This window comes from Silene latifolia, chromosome 9 (genome assembly GCF_048544455.1).
Source record: "Silene latifolia isolate original U9 population chromosome 9, ASM4854445v1, whole genome shotgun sequence".
Lineage (NCBI taxonomy): Eukaryota > Viridiplantae > Streptophyta > Magnoliopsida > Caryophyllales > Caryophyllaceae > Silene > Silene latifolia.
The window spans coordinates 225,461,186-225,476,098 of NC_133534.1; the positions used below are offsets into that span (position 1 = coordinate 225,461,186).

Below are 14,913 nucleotides of genomic sequence, written 5' to 3' on the forward strand. Positions count from 1 at the left end.
CATTATAACGGGATGCTGAGTGCATTTAAAAGGGTTTTGGTTTAAAGGGTGGGTTGCCATACCGAACCATCAAACCCGAAGTCTGTGGAGAGGCTCGTGCCAAACAAGAGTAAGGCCGATTCCTAGTCCATTTCCTCAAGTAGTGAAGGCCCTTGATACAAACAAGAGTAAGCATCATGGTATGGATGACGTCAATCGCTATCCATCCTTAGGCCCAAATAAGAATTAGGACCGTTTAGACGGGACGATTGGTCGAATGGGTTGGGTTGGGCCTAGGAAGGCCGAATTAAACGGTCTAGGAAGACCGAGTTATGAAAACCGACAATTGTCTTGTACAAATTATTCCCTAACCTTGTTCAAGTTTCACCCTTGGCTACACGTAAGTGTATTATCCCCAGTGGAGTCGCCAAACTGTGGACAGCGGGCCGCCCACGGGGGCGCTTGGTGAGAAGCGAAACAAGCGTTTGCATTTTGTATGGAGTCGCCACCAATTTTTATGGGAAATTGGAACCGTTCGAATACCCCGTGTCATGTCAAGACACAAAGTAGTGACATGAACACTAAGCAATCGTTACCCTTAGCATTCTATGTCTAGAATGACTCTCGTGGATGCCAATGAACACGGTGCTCACGAGATCCTGGAGTAAGGGGTGAGGGTACGTATTAGGAAGCTCTTTTGATCGAACACCTAATCCCGCCCGCCTCGATAGCGGCCTCTACTAATGATTAGGGAAGTTATTCGTACTCGATATATCGTCGGCTATATGCATGCAATGCAACATCCAAGTTTTAATCCTAGCATGTGAGAATTAGACTAAGTCGGTGAACAAGTAGCTTATCATGTAATTAGGTCGAAGTTGGATTTAATGCTCATTTACATGTGAAAGCATACAAGAAATAAATAAAAGAAAATTACAATAATGAAAATTACAATGATTACAACGGATTAGGCGATTTATGTCGAAAATACCTTTAAAACGGATATTTTGAGAAAAAGAAATAAAAGAATAAAAGGGATAAAATTAATGAACAGGAATTAGCGATATTACGGATATTAGTTAATTAATATGTAAACTAATTAAACTACGTCAAGGCAGAAAAGGAGTTCGGAGGCGTAACTCATCTCGAACAGCGCAGAGATCGCGCCCCTGGAAGAGGCGCGGCGATTCTTTGTCGCGTCATTCTCAAGGGTGAATTTCGGGCCGTGAAGCCGAATCGCAAATCGTTAATGTCAATTGATGATTTTAATGGTTGATTGATAAAATTTACTCGGATGAAAGTGATTAGCATGTTAATTACATGTGAATGATGGTCATAAAAGCGATAAACATGAATGAGACGGAATTAAACGAATTAATTACATGAGATTAATTAATGATGAAAGATCGAATGATTAATTAGTGACATCGGTGAATGAAACAAACTAAACATGATAAATTAATGACAAATTAACGACTTAACATGTGAATGAACAGATGAAAACTATATCAATGACGAATCCCAGAAACTCAATATGAACAAATTGAACCTCTAAAATCCGGGTTTGAATTTAATGACGAAAACCCGTAAATATGGATTATTTAGGATTTAAGTCGGATTTGTGATGATTAAAACAAGTTAATGATGATGATTAATACGATACAATATACATGTGAATTATCAATGGCGATTATATCAAAGAATTAACGGACGAACAAATAACAAAACGAATTACAGAGGACGAGGAAGAAGAAAAGAAGCAGAATCTGCGCGAGCCTCACGAAGAGGCGCAGCAGAATCGCGCTCCTTCAAGAGGCGCAGCAGTTGCTGCGTCTTTTCTCGACGTCTGTCTACTGGAAATCCGCAAAAACAGATTTTAACAAAGGGTTTTAGAAATCGATTTTAACGGTATTTTCGACATAAACCTTACAATGATGATACGATAAATAAAATACAATAAATAAAGAGAATTATACACCCTCAGACTTACATGTTGACGGAACGAGATGAACTAAGATATCGACTAGTGAATGCTCGACGCGAATGCAAAGAGAGTGCCCTCGTAAGAGGAAAACGATTGATTAATTAAGTTGATTAAGTGTAGTTGGTCAAATTGGTCGGTCATGCAACGGAGAGGCTGGTACCCGGAAAGATTCGAGCTTACGTGGTCGGAAGTCCAAGCACGTAGGCGCCAATTAGTAAGAACAAAGTCTAGAATGCAAAGGGAGAAGAGAAGGGCGGACACTCGCGTGAGAAATATGAGGAACGAAAGCTCCTATTTATACTAATCACGTGAAGGAATAGGGTTTCGGAGACTCTTTGGAAGTAAATCTCGGAAAGATATGAAAAAGATACGTAAATCATGCAAAGAAGGGCCTGGGAAGAGGCGCAGCAGCCACTGCGTCTCTTGGAAGAGGCGCAAAGACTGCTGCGTCCATTCCCGTGAGGTTTCCTCCTCCGTTGAAGAAAGATTTCGCGTTTGAGTTATGGTAGGACGGAAATAATTCGATTATCTTATGAATATTACGGGATATTATTTGCCAAAAGATAAAATTTATGAAATATGGAATAGAAATATCCGGAACATTCCAGAATATTCTGACTCGGGATTTAACGGTTATCGAGTAAAAATGGGAGACGGTTTTTGACCCGGACCGAATGTACTCTAATTATCGCCAAAACGACCGTATCGGACGTAGATGACAACTAAGAGGTCGACATTTAATATTTGAGCAATCACTTGACGATAATCTTATGAACTGTCACAAATCGTTCCGCGTATCAAACATGCGGCCCAATCATCACCGGGTGGTTTGCGAGGGGTGCAGAAACGAGGTGTCTACAATCATCATTCGAGCATGGTCATGCATTTCAGTTACAACTCCTCGAGTGGCCCTGAGAAATAACTATACCTGATAAGGGTTGGATATTTTCCTCAACTCGAATCCTGCAGATGTAAGCACGTATGAAATGACCCAGAAAAAATCTACTTAGCCTCCGATTCAGGCGAGATCGTGAGAAAGAAACCAAAGTCACCCAAAAGCGCCTTAATCTCAAGAGACAGTCGATAGTCAAAAGAATCGACTCTAGGAACACAATGGATGTCCTATCCACGACCTGGCACCGAATGTTTTTAAACATTTAGGACTCCATTACGTTGTCACAAAAATTTGTCCTACGAGGTATCGTTATAATCTCGCATTTGTGATCGATCAGTCAACAGTTTGACTTATGGCTCGTTGAACCCGCCATCAATCGATCGCACAATATAATAGCCGAGTTATCGCTCTTGTAGGCGATTACGGACCAAAACAAAATATAATGTAATTCAGTTCACTTTGTGGCGTTCAAAGTTGTCGAGACAATCCACATGAAAAACAAAATATTATAATAAAACGATGAAGTTATAAATAGTATATGAAAAAGATAATGTATCAAATTCATAATCAACTACTACAACTCAGGAACACGTTTAATTCCCATGGAAATAACGTGCCCTTCATGCTTATCAAAATTCAACGGTTTAGTGAGAGGGTCCGCGATGTTATCATCCGTCCCAATCTTGTCAATCACTTTCTCTTCTTGCTCCACGTAATCACGGACCAGGTGAGCTTTCCGATGTATATGTCTAGATTTGTTGCTAGACTTTGGCTCCTTAGCCTGTAAGATGGCACCTCTATTGTCACAATAGATGGTGATCGGTTCATTCGAACTAGGAACTATCGTAAGTCCTTGTAAGAATTGACGCATCCATATCGCTTCCTTAGTGCTTCCGAGCGGCATAGTACTCGGATTCAGTGGTAGAATCGCTACAACACACTGTTTGGAACTCTTTCGGTGACCGCAAGCACCATTAAGAGTGAAGACGAACCGTGACCGAGATTTTGAATCATCTCGATCCGTTTGGAACCTAGCATCCGCAGAATCGATTGCGATAGCTTAAGATCGCCTCCATAAGTCAATACCTATCCTTAGTCCTCCGTAGGTACTTAAGGATATTTTTAACAGCCTATCCAAAGTGTGTTTCACCTGGATTTTTTGGTACCGACTCGTCATACTCAATGCATATGCCACGTCTGGACGTGTGCATATCATGGCATACATGATTGATCCTATTGCAGATGCATAAGGAACACGACTCATGCGCTCAATCCCTTCAGGCGTCGTGGGTGACTGAGACTTGCTCAACTGCATCCCAGACGTCATTGGAAGGTTCCCCTTCTTGGAGTTGGTCATGCTGAACTTCTCAAGAATCTTATCCAAATAAGACTCCTGACTAAGTGATAACGTCCGTCGTGATCTATCTCGGTAGATACGGATTCCCAAAATGCGTTGTGCCTCACCCAGATCTTTCATCTGGAAATGGTTCTTCAACCATTCTTTAACCGAAGATAGGAGAGGAATGTCATTCCCAATCAGGAGTATGTCATCGACATACAATATCAAGAATACAATCTTGCTCCCACTCGACTTGATATATATGCATGGTTCTTCGACTGATCGAGTGAAACCATACTCTTTTATCACCTGGTCGAAACGATGATTCTAACTCCGAGAAGCTTGCTTAAGTCCATAAATGGAACGCTTAAGCTTGCATACTTTCTTAGGATGTTCAAGATCTATGAAACCTTTGAGTTGCACCATGTATAACTCTTCCTCCAAATAACCGTTTAAGAAGGCGGTGTTCACATCCATTTGCCAAATTTCATAATCATGAAAAGCGGCAATCGCTAAGATTATCCGAATGGAACGTAGCATGACTACAGGTGCAAAAATCTCATCATAATGCAATCCGTGCACTTGAGTGAAACCTTTTGCCACTAGTCGTGCCTTATAGGTATCTGGTTGCGCGTCTACAGAACGCTTTATTGTAAAGCCATTTGCACTGTAGAGGTTTTACCTTATTAGGTAAATCAACTAGATCCCATACGTCATTCTCATACATGGAGTCCATCTCGGATTGCATGGCTTCGAGCCATAGCTTTGAGTCGGAACAGGCCATAGCACCTTTATAGGTAGCGGATTCATTACTCTCTAGGAGTAAAACGTCATTCTCCTCGACCATACCAATGTATCTGTCCGGAGGATGAGAGACTCTACCCGACCTTCTAGGTTCTCTCAGAATGTTAATCAGTATCATCGTTGGAGGAACAACTTCCTCCATCTGTTCCTCGGTTGTTGGTTCTGGAATCTCCGACAACTAGAAGGTTCTATTACTTGTCGTGTTCTCGAGGAATTCTTTCTCTAAGAACGTCGCACTAGCCGCAACAAAAACTCGATGTTCGGTAGGCGAATAGAAGTAATGACCAAATGTTCCTTTTGGATAACCTATAAAGTATGTCTTGACCGATCGCGGGCCGAGCTTATCCTCGTGTCTCCACTTGACATAAGCCTCGCAGCCCCAAACCTGAATAAAGGACAAGTTAGGGACCGTTCCCTTCCACATTTCATATGGAGTCTTGTCGATGACTTTAGTCGGACTTGGTTAAGTATAAGAGCAAAGCGGTGACAAAGAGCAAAACCCCATAATGAATCGGCACTACCGTGTGACTCATCATGGATCGAACCATATCAAGTAAGGTTCGATTTCTCCGTTCGGACACACCATTTAATTGAGGTGTTCCAGGTGGAGTTAACTGTAGAACGATTCCACAGTTTTTAAGGTGTTGATCAAACTCATTTGAAAGATATTCGACACCCCGATCTGAACGGAGTGCTTTAACCTTTCTACCCAGTTGGTTTTCAACCCTGTTCTGGTATTCCTTGAATTTCTCAAAGGACTCACTTTTATGCTTCATTAAGTAGACATATCCGTATCTACTCAAATCGTCCGTGAAAGTGATAAAATATCTATAGCCATCTCTAGAGGTAATTGACATAGGTCCACAAACATCAGTATGTATGAGTCCTAATAGGTCACTAGCGCGCATTCCAACACCTTTGAAGGAAATTCGAGTCATTTTGCCAGTGAGACATGATTCACACGTGCCATATGTAGAAAATTCGAATGCGGGAATAGTCCCATTATCGACGAGTTTCTTTACGCGTTTCTCATTTATGTGTCTCATTCGACAATGTCATAGATAGGTTTGATCTTTGTCACCAACCTTAATTTCTTATTATTCATGTGTAATACTTCTGTGGTTTGATCTAAGATGTAAATTCCATTCATGGAAACCGCTTGCCATAAATCATTTCATTGAAAGAGAAAATACAGCTATTATCCTTTATTAAAAATGAAAATCCGTCTTTATCAAGTACGGAAACTGAAATAATGTTCTTAGACAAACTGGGTACATAGTAATAGTTATTTAAAAATAACTCAAAACCACTAGGGAGTTGGATTACATATGTTCCCTTCGAGACAGCAGCAACTCTAGTTCCATTCCCGACTCGCAGGTCCACATCACCCTTTCCGAGAGGTGTGATGTTTCTTAGACCCTGCAAATGATTACACAGATGAGAACCACAACCAGTATCAAGTACCCAAGTTCCGAAACTTGCATGGTTAATCTCAATCATATGAATATAAGATGACATACCAACAGGAATGACGCGGCCTGCTTTGATGTCCTCACGGTACACGGGACAGTTCCTCCTCCAATGTCCAGTCTTGTGACAATGGTGGCACTCAATGTCACCGCCCTTCCTCTTTGCCTTGCCCTGTGAGCCACTAGTCTCACCGAGCCCACTCTTACCATTTCCTGGCTTCTTGAATTTTGGCTTACCTACAGCTAGGTCGCCTGGAACTTTGCCCTTACCTTTACCCTTGTTGGAAATCGTGAGAAAATCCTGCTTCATGCTCCCACTCAATTTCATATCCTTCTCGATCTGTACGAGAAGGGAGTGTAGCTCATGAGGACTCTTTTTCAAGTCATTCATGTAGTAGTTCGCCCTGAAAAGGGCAAAACCATCGTGAAGAGAATGAAGCATTCGGTCAATGACAATGCTCTCACTGATTTTGCAATAAAGTGCCTCCTACTTCTCGACATTCTCAATCATGTTAAGAATGTGTGGGCTAACCGGTTGGCCCTTTTGGAGTTTCGCATCAAAGAAGCGACGGGTATGCTCATAAGTAACGATCCTCAGTGCTTTTGAGAACTCGTTAGTGAGCGTGGTGAAAATATTGTTCGCACCTTGGGCAATGAAGCGTCTCTGCAAATTGGTTTCCATTGCAAAGATGAGTACGTTCTTTATCGCACCCGCTTCCATAACGAAATCACTATAAGCAATTGACTCGTTAACTCCCGCATTGGGGGCTGGTTTGACTGGTATTGGCTCAGTTAAGTACTTGAGCTTACCGTCAGCAATGGCAGCATTCCGTAGTGCTGCCTCCCAGTCCGCAAAGTTGGACCCATCATTCTTGATCGCGTGTCCGATTCATGTTGTCCATAAAAACTTTCACCAGGACTCGCGTCCAAGTGTGGCACTAGGCATTGGGATTTCGTTATTTCCAGCCATTTGTTGTAACAGTAATATAAACGTGTTCTACACTGCGAAAAGAAGAATAAATAATAAGCATTTGCATCGATTTTAATTTAAGTCTAATGAACTAGTGTCATAACGCGAAGACTCAAAACATTTATACAATTGACCTTCCTCAATAATATATAAATGATCCCAAGACTCAATTATCTGTAAATTGATAAGCCAACCTTTTGGCTAATTCTACTGTTAGAATTCTTGGTCGATAAATTTCTGTAAATTCCATCTTTAGTCCATCATAATCACGAGAAACTCTTCGGACTATAATGTTGAGATAAACTAAGTCAACACAAACTACTTACCCAACGTAGAAGGGGTCATATTATGCCTACCGACGAAGAAGGGATTCATAGTTGTTTGCTCTTATAAAGACTAATCTCAATTTCCGTTTTAGAGGAAGATCCCATCAACTTTATTTTAATTCATTTTAAGTGAACTAATATCTAGCATGCGTGAATGAATAAACTAAGGTGATGGCTTAATAAACATGTGACATCTGTATGTCTATGAAAACTAACATACAACCTATATGTGTCAATTTTCATGCATTTTAGTAGTAGGTGGTTTGGTTTTAGGCGGAATATGATGCATAAACTATCATGTGAATGAAAAGCAATAGGAATAAAAAACGTAAAAACAATAAAAAAGTCCTAGTGTGGCCTATCCTATCAAAATGAACATTAAATACAAATTTGGAATCCATCCTTGGACCCGAGAAACTTGTCTCGATGTTCCATCTTGATCCATGTAGCGGGAGTGAGCTCCAATCTCCATCTTTAGTCTTCTTTGAAAAATACAATAAATAAATTTACATAATAAACCTATTTATTACATTCTAATTTCAAAACCCAAAAACTAAAGAAAAATAAAGGAGATTCGAGATCTCATAGTTAAATAAAAATTATGTTTCCTTCATTACGAAAACATAATTAACTAAGGCCACACTAAGTATTACAAATTACAACCGATTGCAAAAATACGTAAATAGATTCATTCAACGATTCATTCAACAAAAGAAAAGCATCAACTAAAAAAATAAATATGCAAGACATACTTATTTAATTATGTTGATTAATTTTATCCAAACCACCTATTTAATTGATCAAATTAAGTGACAATTCCTCAATTAATCACAATAATTTTAATCTTAATTCATATTAAACTTGTAATATGAATTTAATCCATCAATATTGTAAACTGCTTTAAAATAATTAGGTATCTAAGAATTATGAACAGCTTCACAATTATTTATCATACATTGCAAATTTAATGTATAATCATTCTAGGCCAAAACAAAACAAAACAAAAACGAAAACAACCCTTTTTTTTTTATTGGTCTCGGCATTCCCAAAAAAAAAAACAGAAAAAAAAAAATTTATAAAAAAAACTCCCGGCATAATTAAAACAGCCCGGTTTTTTTTTCTTTCACGGTTTTTCTGTAAAAACCGAAACAAACAAAAAATTTTTTTTTTTTTTTTTATAATCTGCCCACTGTGAACAGTAACCGAAACAGAAAAAAAAAAAAAATTCACGGCTCAAATTAAAACAAGAACCCTAATGCCTCCCTTTTTTTCTTTTGCGGCAAAAATGCCCTAAAACAAAAATTCGATGTAGAAAATCGTTTATGGTTGCTATTTAGAACATGATTAGCATATGAATTAATAAAACATGATTAACTGTATATGCCAAAAAACTATATAGCAAAAACAATTTTTATATCATCAACATGACGATTCTATTTGCATTTTAACTTAATCTTCATTAAATCAAAATCTACCAATTCTTCATATGATAATTTTAACTGATTAAAACAACAATATGAAAAATAAAATTGGAAATAAATCATCAAACAAAAGAAAAAAAACGAAAAACAGACGAGAAAAAAAAACACCTCTCGGCAAAAAAAAAATTCAGCCGAAATCCTTTTTTTTTTTCAAAATTCCTTTTATTGTTTACATACAATTTTTATGAAAATCATCAAAATAAAATTCGTGGTCCTGGCTCTGATACCACTTGTGGGATTTATCTGTATGCATCCCTTTAAATTTAAGGACTATAACGAATATATCATGATGAATGCTAGTCATAAAATTAAATTACATAAACAAAAAGGTAAAGAGATGAAGAATCAACCTTCGGTCTTAGCAAATTCGGCCTAAGAACAATATCACAATGATATTCGTCTATTAGTTGCACCCAAGACGATATGAGAAATGCCCTTAACTTGTTGCTAGAAACGATCCCCAAATTTCAGTAAATAAATTAGGGTTTTTGTTTTTGTGTTTTTAGATGAGAGGCAAGAATGGGAAAAAGAATTAGGTTAGAAAATTCTCCCTTCTACTCTTATTATAACCGAAAAAGAGTAGAATAAGGGGAGTTTTTTCATCTCCTAAAACTCGGCCCAAATCTCAAAATTAAGAGAGTTAAATTCTCTTTTTTTCGGTTTCATTTCCTACCCAAAAATAAGGAGATTAAATCTTCTTATTTTGGTAGTATACAAAATGTATAAAATGTATTATTTATAAATTGTCATTTAGTGAGTATCGATCCCATAACCTCTTGGTTTGAGTACCCTTACTATTACCACTATGACACATTCATCTTGTTGATTAAATATAACCGATTACATTTAATTACGAATTAACATATTAATTCGTCCAAGCTTACATCATATACATTAATTAAATATAACTTATTATATTCAATTTACGAATTGTGATTAATTGTCTCAACTAATATTATTTAATTGGCATTAAATAATCGTCTCATCAACACATTGACTAACTGTTTAGTCATATAAGGCATCAATGTGATTACATTTCCATAACCACATCTCTCAAACACATCCTATAGGTGTGACCTTTAGGGACCAGTTGATCACCGCCATATGTATGATAATAACGTCAAACTTTCTAGCAAGTCAACCGTTATTAGGTAATCGTTAATCAACTGATAAAATACGAAGTATACCCTTGTGAACCTGTAAGAGATTTACAAATGTTATCACACTAATTTGTGGAGGACACAAGTTCTAACAAGGCTAGTAGATAATGTAATGTTTGATAGGTTACTTAACCTAATTTTATTGATTTGATGTGTTTTGGTGGGAAATTCAAAAGCTCATTTTCCCACTCTTTTTGTAAAATATCTACTTTCACTCACATTTCCCTCTCGTTATTAGCAAAACCATGAAGAGGATTGTTTTGGTGGGAAGATTTAGCCATGACCCCACATCTTAAAAAATCTGCTTTATTTGATAATTATACACACAAGTTGCATCTAATCTCATTGTCTTGGTTGTTGTACCAAATGGAAATGGGTAGATAATTGTAGAATGGAGGAAGTATTTTTTTTTTCTTGAATTTTTTTTTGTGAAAGATGTCATGAAAATAAGTGTAAATGTTTTACTTTTATAATCTAATAATTTTTATTCTCCAACTTATTTTCCAAACTTTGACCTGCCAAAAGTGAATGGGATGAAAATAGATTTGTGGAGGGAGTACTATTTTAAGCAATAGAATTTGCAAATCCACATAATTTTATCGGGCTTATTTGCTAATATTTATTGGGCTGGGGTGAATAGTGAATTGAATTAAGCAAGCTAACTGTATAAAGGAGCAAAGAGTCAAATATACTTTCTCGATCCCGCTTATTTGTTTGGCTGACACTTGAAAAACACAGGAATTGGAAAATCCCATGAATTGCAAAAACATAGGTTGTTTGGTTGCCATATTTTTTGGAAAATGAGGGAATTAGAAGTTCCCAGGAACTTCCAATGCCTACATGATATAGGAATTGGCTTACCTACTCCCCCCAAGGTCATTGGAAGTTCCCATGGAATTTAATTCCTACATGAGCAACCAAACACTTTTGTCAAATTCACCCGAATTGGATCCAGGAACTTAATTCCCATGAAATTGAAGTTCCTAGGAAAATTAAGTTCCTTGATCAACCAAACGACTCTTGGACTTGTTTGGTTGACATAAGGGAACTAAAGATCCCGGGAACTTCAAGTTCACATGAATTTCCAATTCATGTGAATTTCCAAAAAGTGTTTGGTTTGCATGTGGGAAGTTAATCCATGTGGGAAGTTCCAATGACCAAGGGGGGGCTTGGTGAATGACTTCCCACATAATGGAGGAAGTAGATTCATGTGGGAAGTTCTACTTCCCATGATTTTGGCAACCAAACAACATCATGGTTTTACACTTCCTAGGAAGTTTAAAATCCCATGATTTTAATGGGTAACCAAACAAGCCCTAGACTAAGGAAAGATGGGGAGTAATTATTACTCCCTCCATTCAACTCTACTTTGCAAGTTTGCTTTATCACGTTTGCCAACGCAACTTTTACGCGATAAGTGCATATTAAAAACATTTCTAAAATAGAAAGACAAACAATTGACCAAATTGAAATAGATAAATAAATGACGGGACGGGAGAGAGAATATATATATAGACGTATGATTTAAAGTATCAATGAATTTTTTTTTTTTTTTTTTTTTTTGTCTAAACCATCCGGTAATCTGAATTACATTGAGCCGATTAGTCCGGATTTTGGGGCGTGTCCAAGAATTACGGTATTTAAACCTCTCCCAATCGCAGTTGTAGGGGATCGATCCGCAAACCTACCTACCAAGGATGATCCCATGCTACCACTGCGCCAACCAACTATTGGTTGTACGAATGAAAATATGAAAAGGGAAGATTTCGAGAATAGAAAAGGTAGGCAGGCTAGGGTTCATATAAATTGAGAGTTGGTAGAGCTGTGAAATACATGGAGTTACCCCAATTTGATCACACCCCTTACTACTGGTAAGTGGTACCTACCTACTTTCCTTTCGCTTCTCAATTCGCAACCATTGAATTCTTCTTCATTTTTTATATTTCCTTATTTATATTATATTCTGCACAACAGAATTGGAGTATGATTTGATTTGATTTGATAAAGATGAACAATTGAACATGATTGATTAATCTATGTATGTATGTGTTGCTTTTAAATCGGAGTATCGGACCTCCGAAAATTGGCAGTGCATGGATTAATCTAACTCACCTAGCTTGGTTTTTGGTAGTGAGGAAAACATCTACAACCTTTGCAAGAAACTTTCTTCATCCGGGATCGCAGATGCTCAGGCTTCTCATCTTTTTGTTGTTTTTATATCTAATCATAATAAACAGGCATGTCCCTCCACCTTCTTTGCTCTCTTGCTTGGAATGGGAGTAGTTATTAAGGGAGTAATGAAGCTAAAATATAGTGTAATAATCACTCCATTAGGGGAGTAATTGTTCGTAATGGAGGTAATAATTCCACCCTCCACACACCACCAATCTCCTCCTATTTCTTCTTATTTTAGCTCTCATTACTCTCATTCGAAGCAAGCCCTATGTGTAATTCTCAGTTGAATTTAAGATGCAAGTGAAAACAACGTTTGTGGATTTACAGTGACACAAATTTAACTCGTATATTTGCAGTAGATCCCACTCTGGCATCAGAAGGCCAGCCATAGGGCTGATGGCGTTATTCTTTGGGACTACCATGTCATCTGTGTACAGGTAGGTAACAACTCTTTTTCTTATTCTCTTTTTTTTTTTAGATGAATCATTCATTGTGTGAGGACTGAGAAGAGTATTTGACTGATTTGCTATTCTGTTCGTTTTACTTGGATTGTTGCTGGATGGATAACTTGTCTCATCTTAATATAATTTCTTTCAGATAAAAGGAAGCGGTGACGCTCCTCAAGTATGGGATCTGGATTCCACTCTTGCATTTCCTTCTCCTCTACCATCCTATGTGGCACAAACTTTCCAGCCATCATTTCAACTTTTTCCTGAGTACCAGAGGTTTGCAATCTTTACTTGAATTCTTTCCTCTTACGAGTATTTTTGATAAAACAAATTATTTTGGTGCTCTTCTCTATGCTGGCCATGACCAATGACTATCCATAACAATTTGGGTTGCTTGAACAGATTTTACCGCATAGTGCATGCTCCCATTTTCCTGCGCAGTTTTGCATCTGATAGAAGGCACATGAAGGATCCTAATGGAGAGTGGACTGCTCAGCCACCTTCTTATGACCCAATAATTGCTCAAGGTATGCGAAAATCATTACTTATTATACAGTTGCCCCTCTTTTCTTGTCTTTGTATGGTGTAACTTACTCATAGGTAACTAATGTGAGAATGCTAGAATTAGGTACTGAGTAATTCTCAGTTGGCAAAGATGTATTCCCAGTAGTGTTTAGGTGCAAGCTCTTACTTTGTTGCTCTAAGTTAATTACTCCTAAGTCCTAACTCTTTCAGCATTCACTTACTTTTGCGTAGATGGAACAATCCACAACCTGAACGAGTACATGGAAATTCACAGTGGTGACGCCGTTCCTAAATTAGAAGCCAAAGTGGTAAATGCAGTAAGTGAGGAGAGGCTGGGTGTGGTGGTTAATGAAAATCAGCTGCAACAATTCTTTGCTCATGCTTCCTCCGTAACTCCTCATTCATGAACGGATACATTGTGCAATGCAGATAAGTGCTTTTGAGGGAGGAATGCTGTATACATTCTAATTTAGTTCCAACAGCCTGTGCAAGTTTATATTTTGATTCTTTTATGGTTCATATAATTAAAGAATGGTATTGAGGCTGATTGTGTTTTTAATGAACAAGAACATATTTCTATTACTGGGGGCGGAATTCTGTATCCATCGAACAAATTGTTAACTGCAATACCAACAAACTTATAAGTATTTGTCTTAAATGTTACTTTTCTTTAATTACTCCGTACTAATCAGCAAATTAACATCTTTTTTCTCTTTCTTCCGTTTTCTCTCAGTTTCAATTGCATCATCACTCCCTTTCTGTCTTTGATTATTGTAATACAGTTGACACTTATTTTGTTTAATTGAGTAATATTTAATGTCTTATATTATTAAGTTTTTGCTCTGTAAGGTATAAGACCAGATTAGATCAATTATGGTTGACTCAACCAAACTAGAATTAGTGATTAATGAAAGACTCAACAATTTTTTTAAAAAAAGAGAGTTTATTCCCACCAGTCCACTAACTTGAAATTTCCTACTATATTGCTAAGCTTCAATGACCCTTTCTCCTCATTACACTAAAATAAAAGAAAGACCTTTCTCCATCTTCTGCTTTCTTTGCCATTTAATCCCTATCTGTTTCACTGTTTGCCTCGCAAACAAGTAAGGCAGTAACCATCATTCCGTCACAATTCCTTTCATCATTTAGGTATGTTCTCCGGTTTGCTCTTTTCTTTATCTTCATGTTTACTTTGGTTCGGTCTTTCATTTTAGTTGTTTCCTGAATTTATTTCGTTGATCTCTGGTACTTCGTATTATATGTGAATATGTGATCATGCAGTTTTCTTAACTTTCATGATTTTGAGACCTTTGTCTACCTTATCTCTGGAATTACGTGTAATTGCTACCCTTTCACA

General features: G+C 37.6%; 1 protein-coding gene across 1 annotated transcript; it reads left to right on the forward strand.

The window, feature by feature from the left end:
- The first annotated feature begins 12,136 nt into the window (after positions 1-12,136).
- On the forward strand, positions 12,137-14,214 carry LOC141600479 (protein N-terminal glutamine amidohydrolase). The gene is made up of 6 exons (XM_074420718.1): positions 12,137-12,278; positions 12,539-12,644; positions 12,942-13,019; positions 13,180-13,307; positions 13,434-13,558; positions 13,788-14,214. Exons 1-6 carry the CDS (start codon positions 12,241-12,243, stop codon positions 13,961-13,963), a joined length of 651 nt encoding a protein of 216 aa, XP_074276819.1. The 5' UTR covers positions 12,137-12,240; the 3' UTR covers positions 13,964-14,214.
- Positions 14,215-14,913: the final 699 nt, after the last annotated feature.

Bases quoted from the DNA above. Each gene is read 5' to 3' on its own strand.
- LOC141600479 (XM_074420718.1), top strand. From the start codon at position 12,241: ATGGAGTTACCCCAATTTGATCACACCCCTTACTACTG. The intron at 12,645-12,941 runs GCATGTCCCTCC...TATTTGCAGTAG, and splicing joins TATCTAATCATAATAAACAG to ATCCCACTCTGGCATCAGAA. The intron at 13,308-13,433 runs GTTTGCAATCTT...TTGCTTGAACAG, and splicing joins CTTTTTCCTGAGTACCAGAG to ATTTTACCGCATAGTGCATG.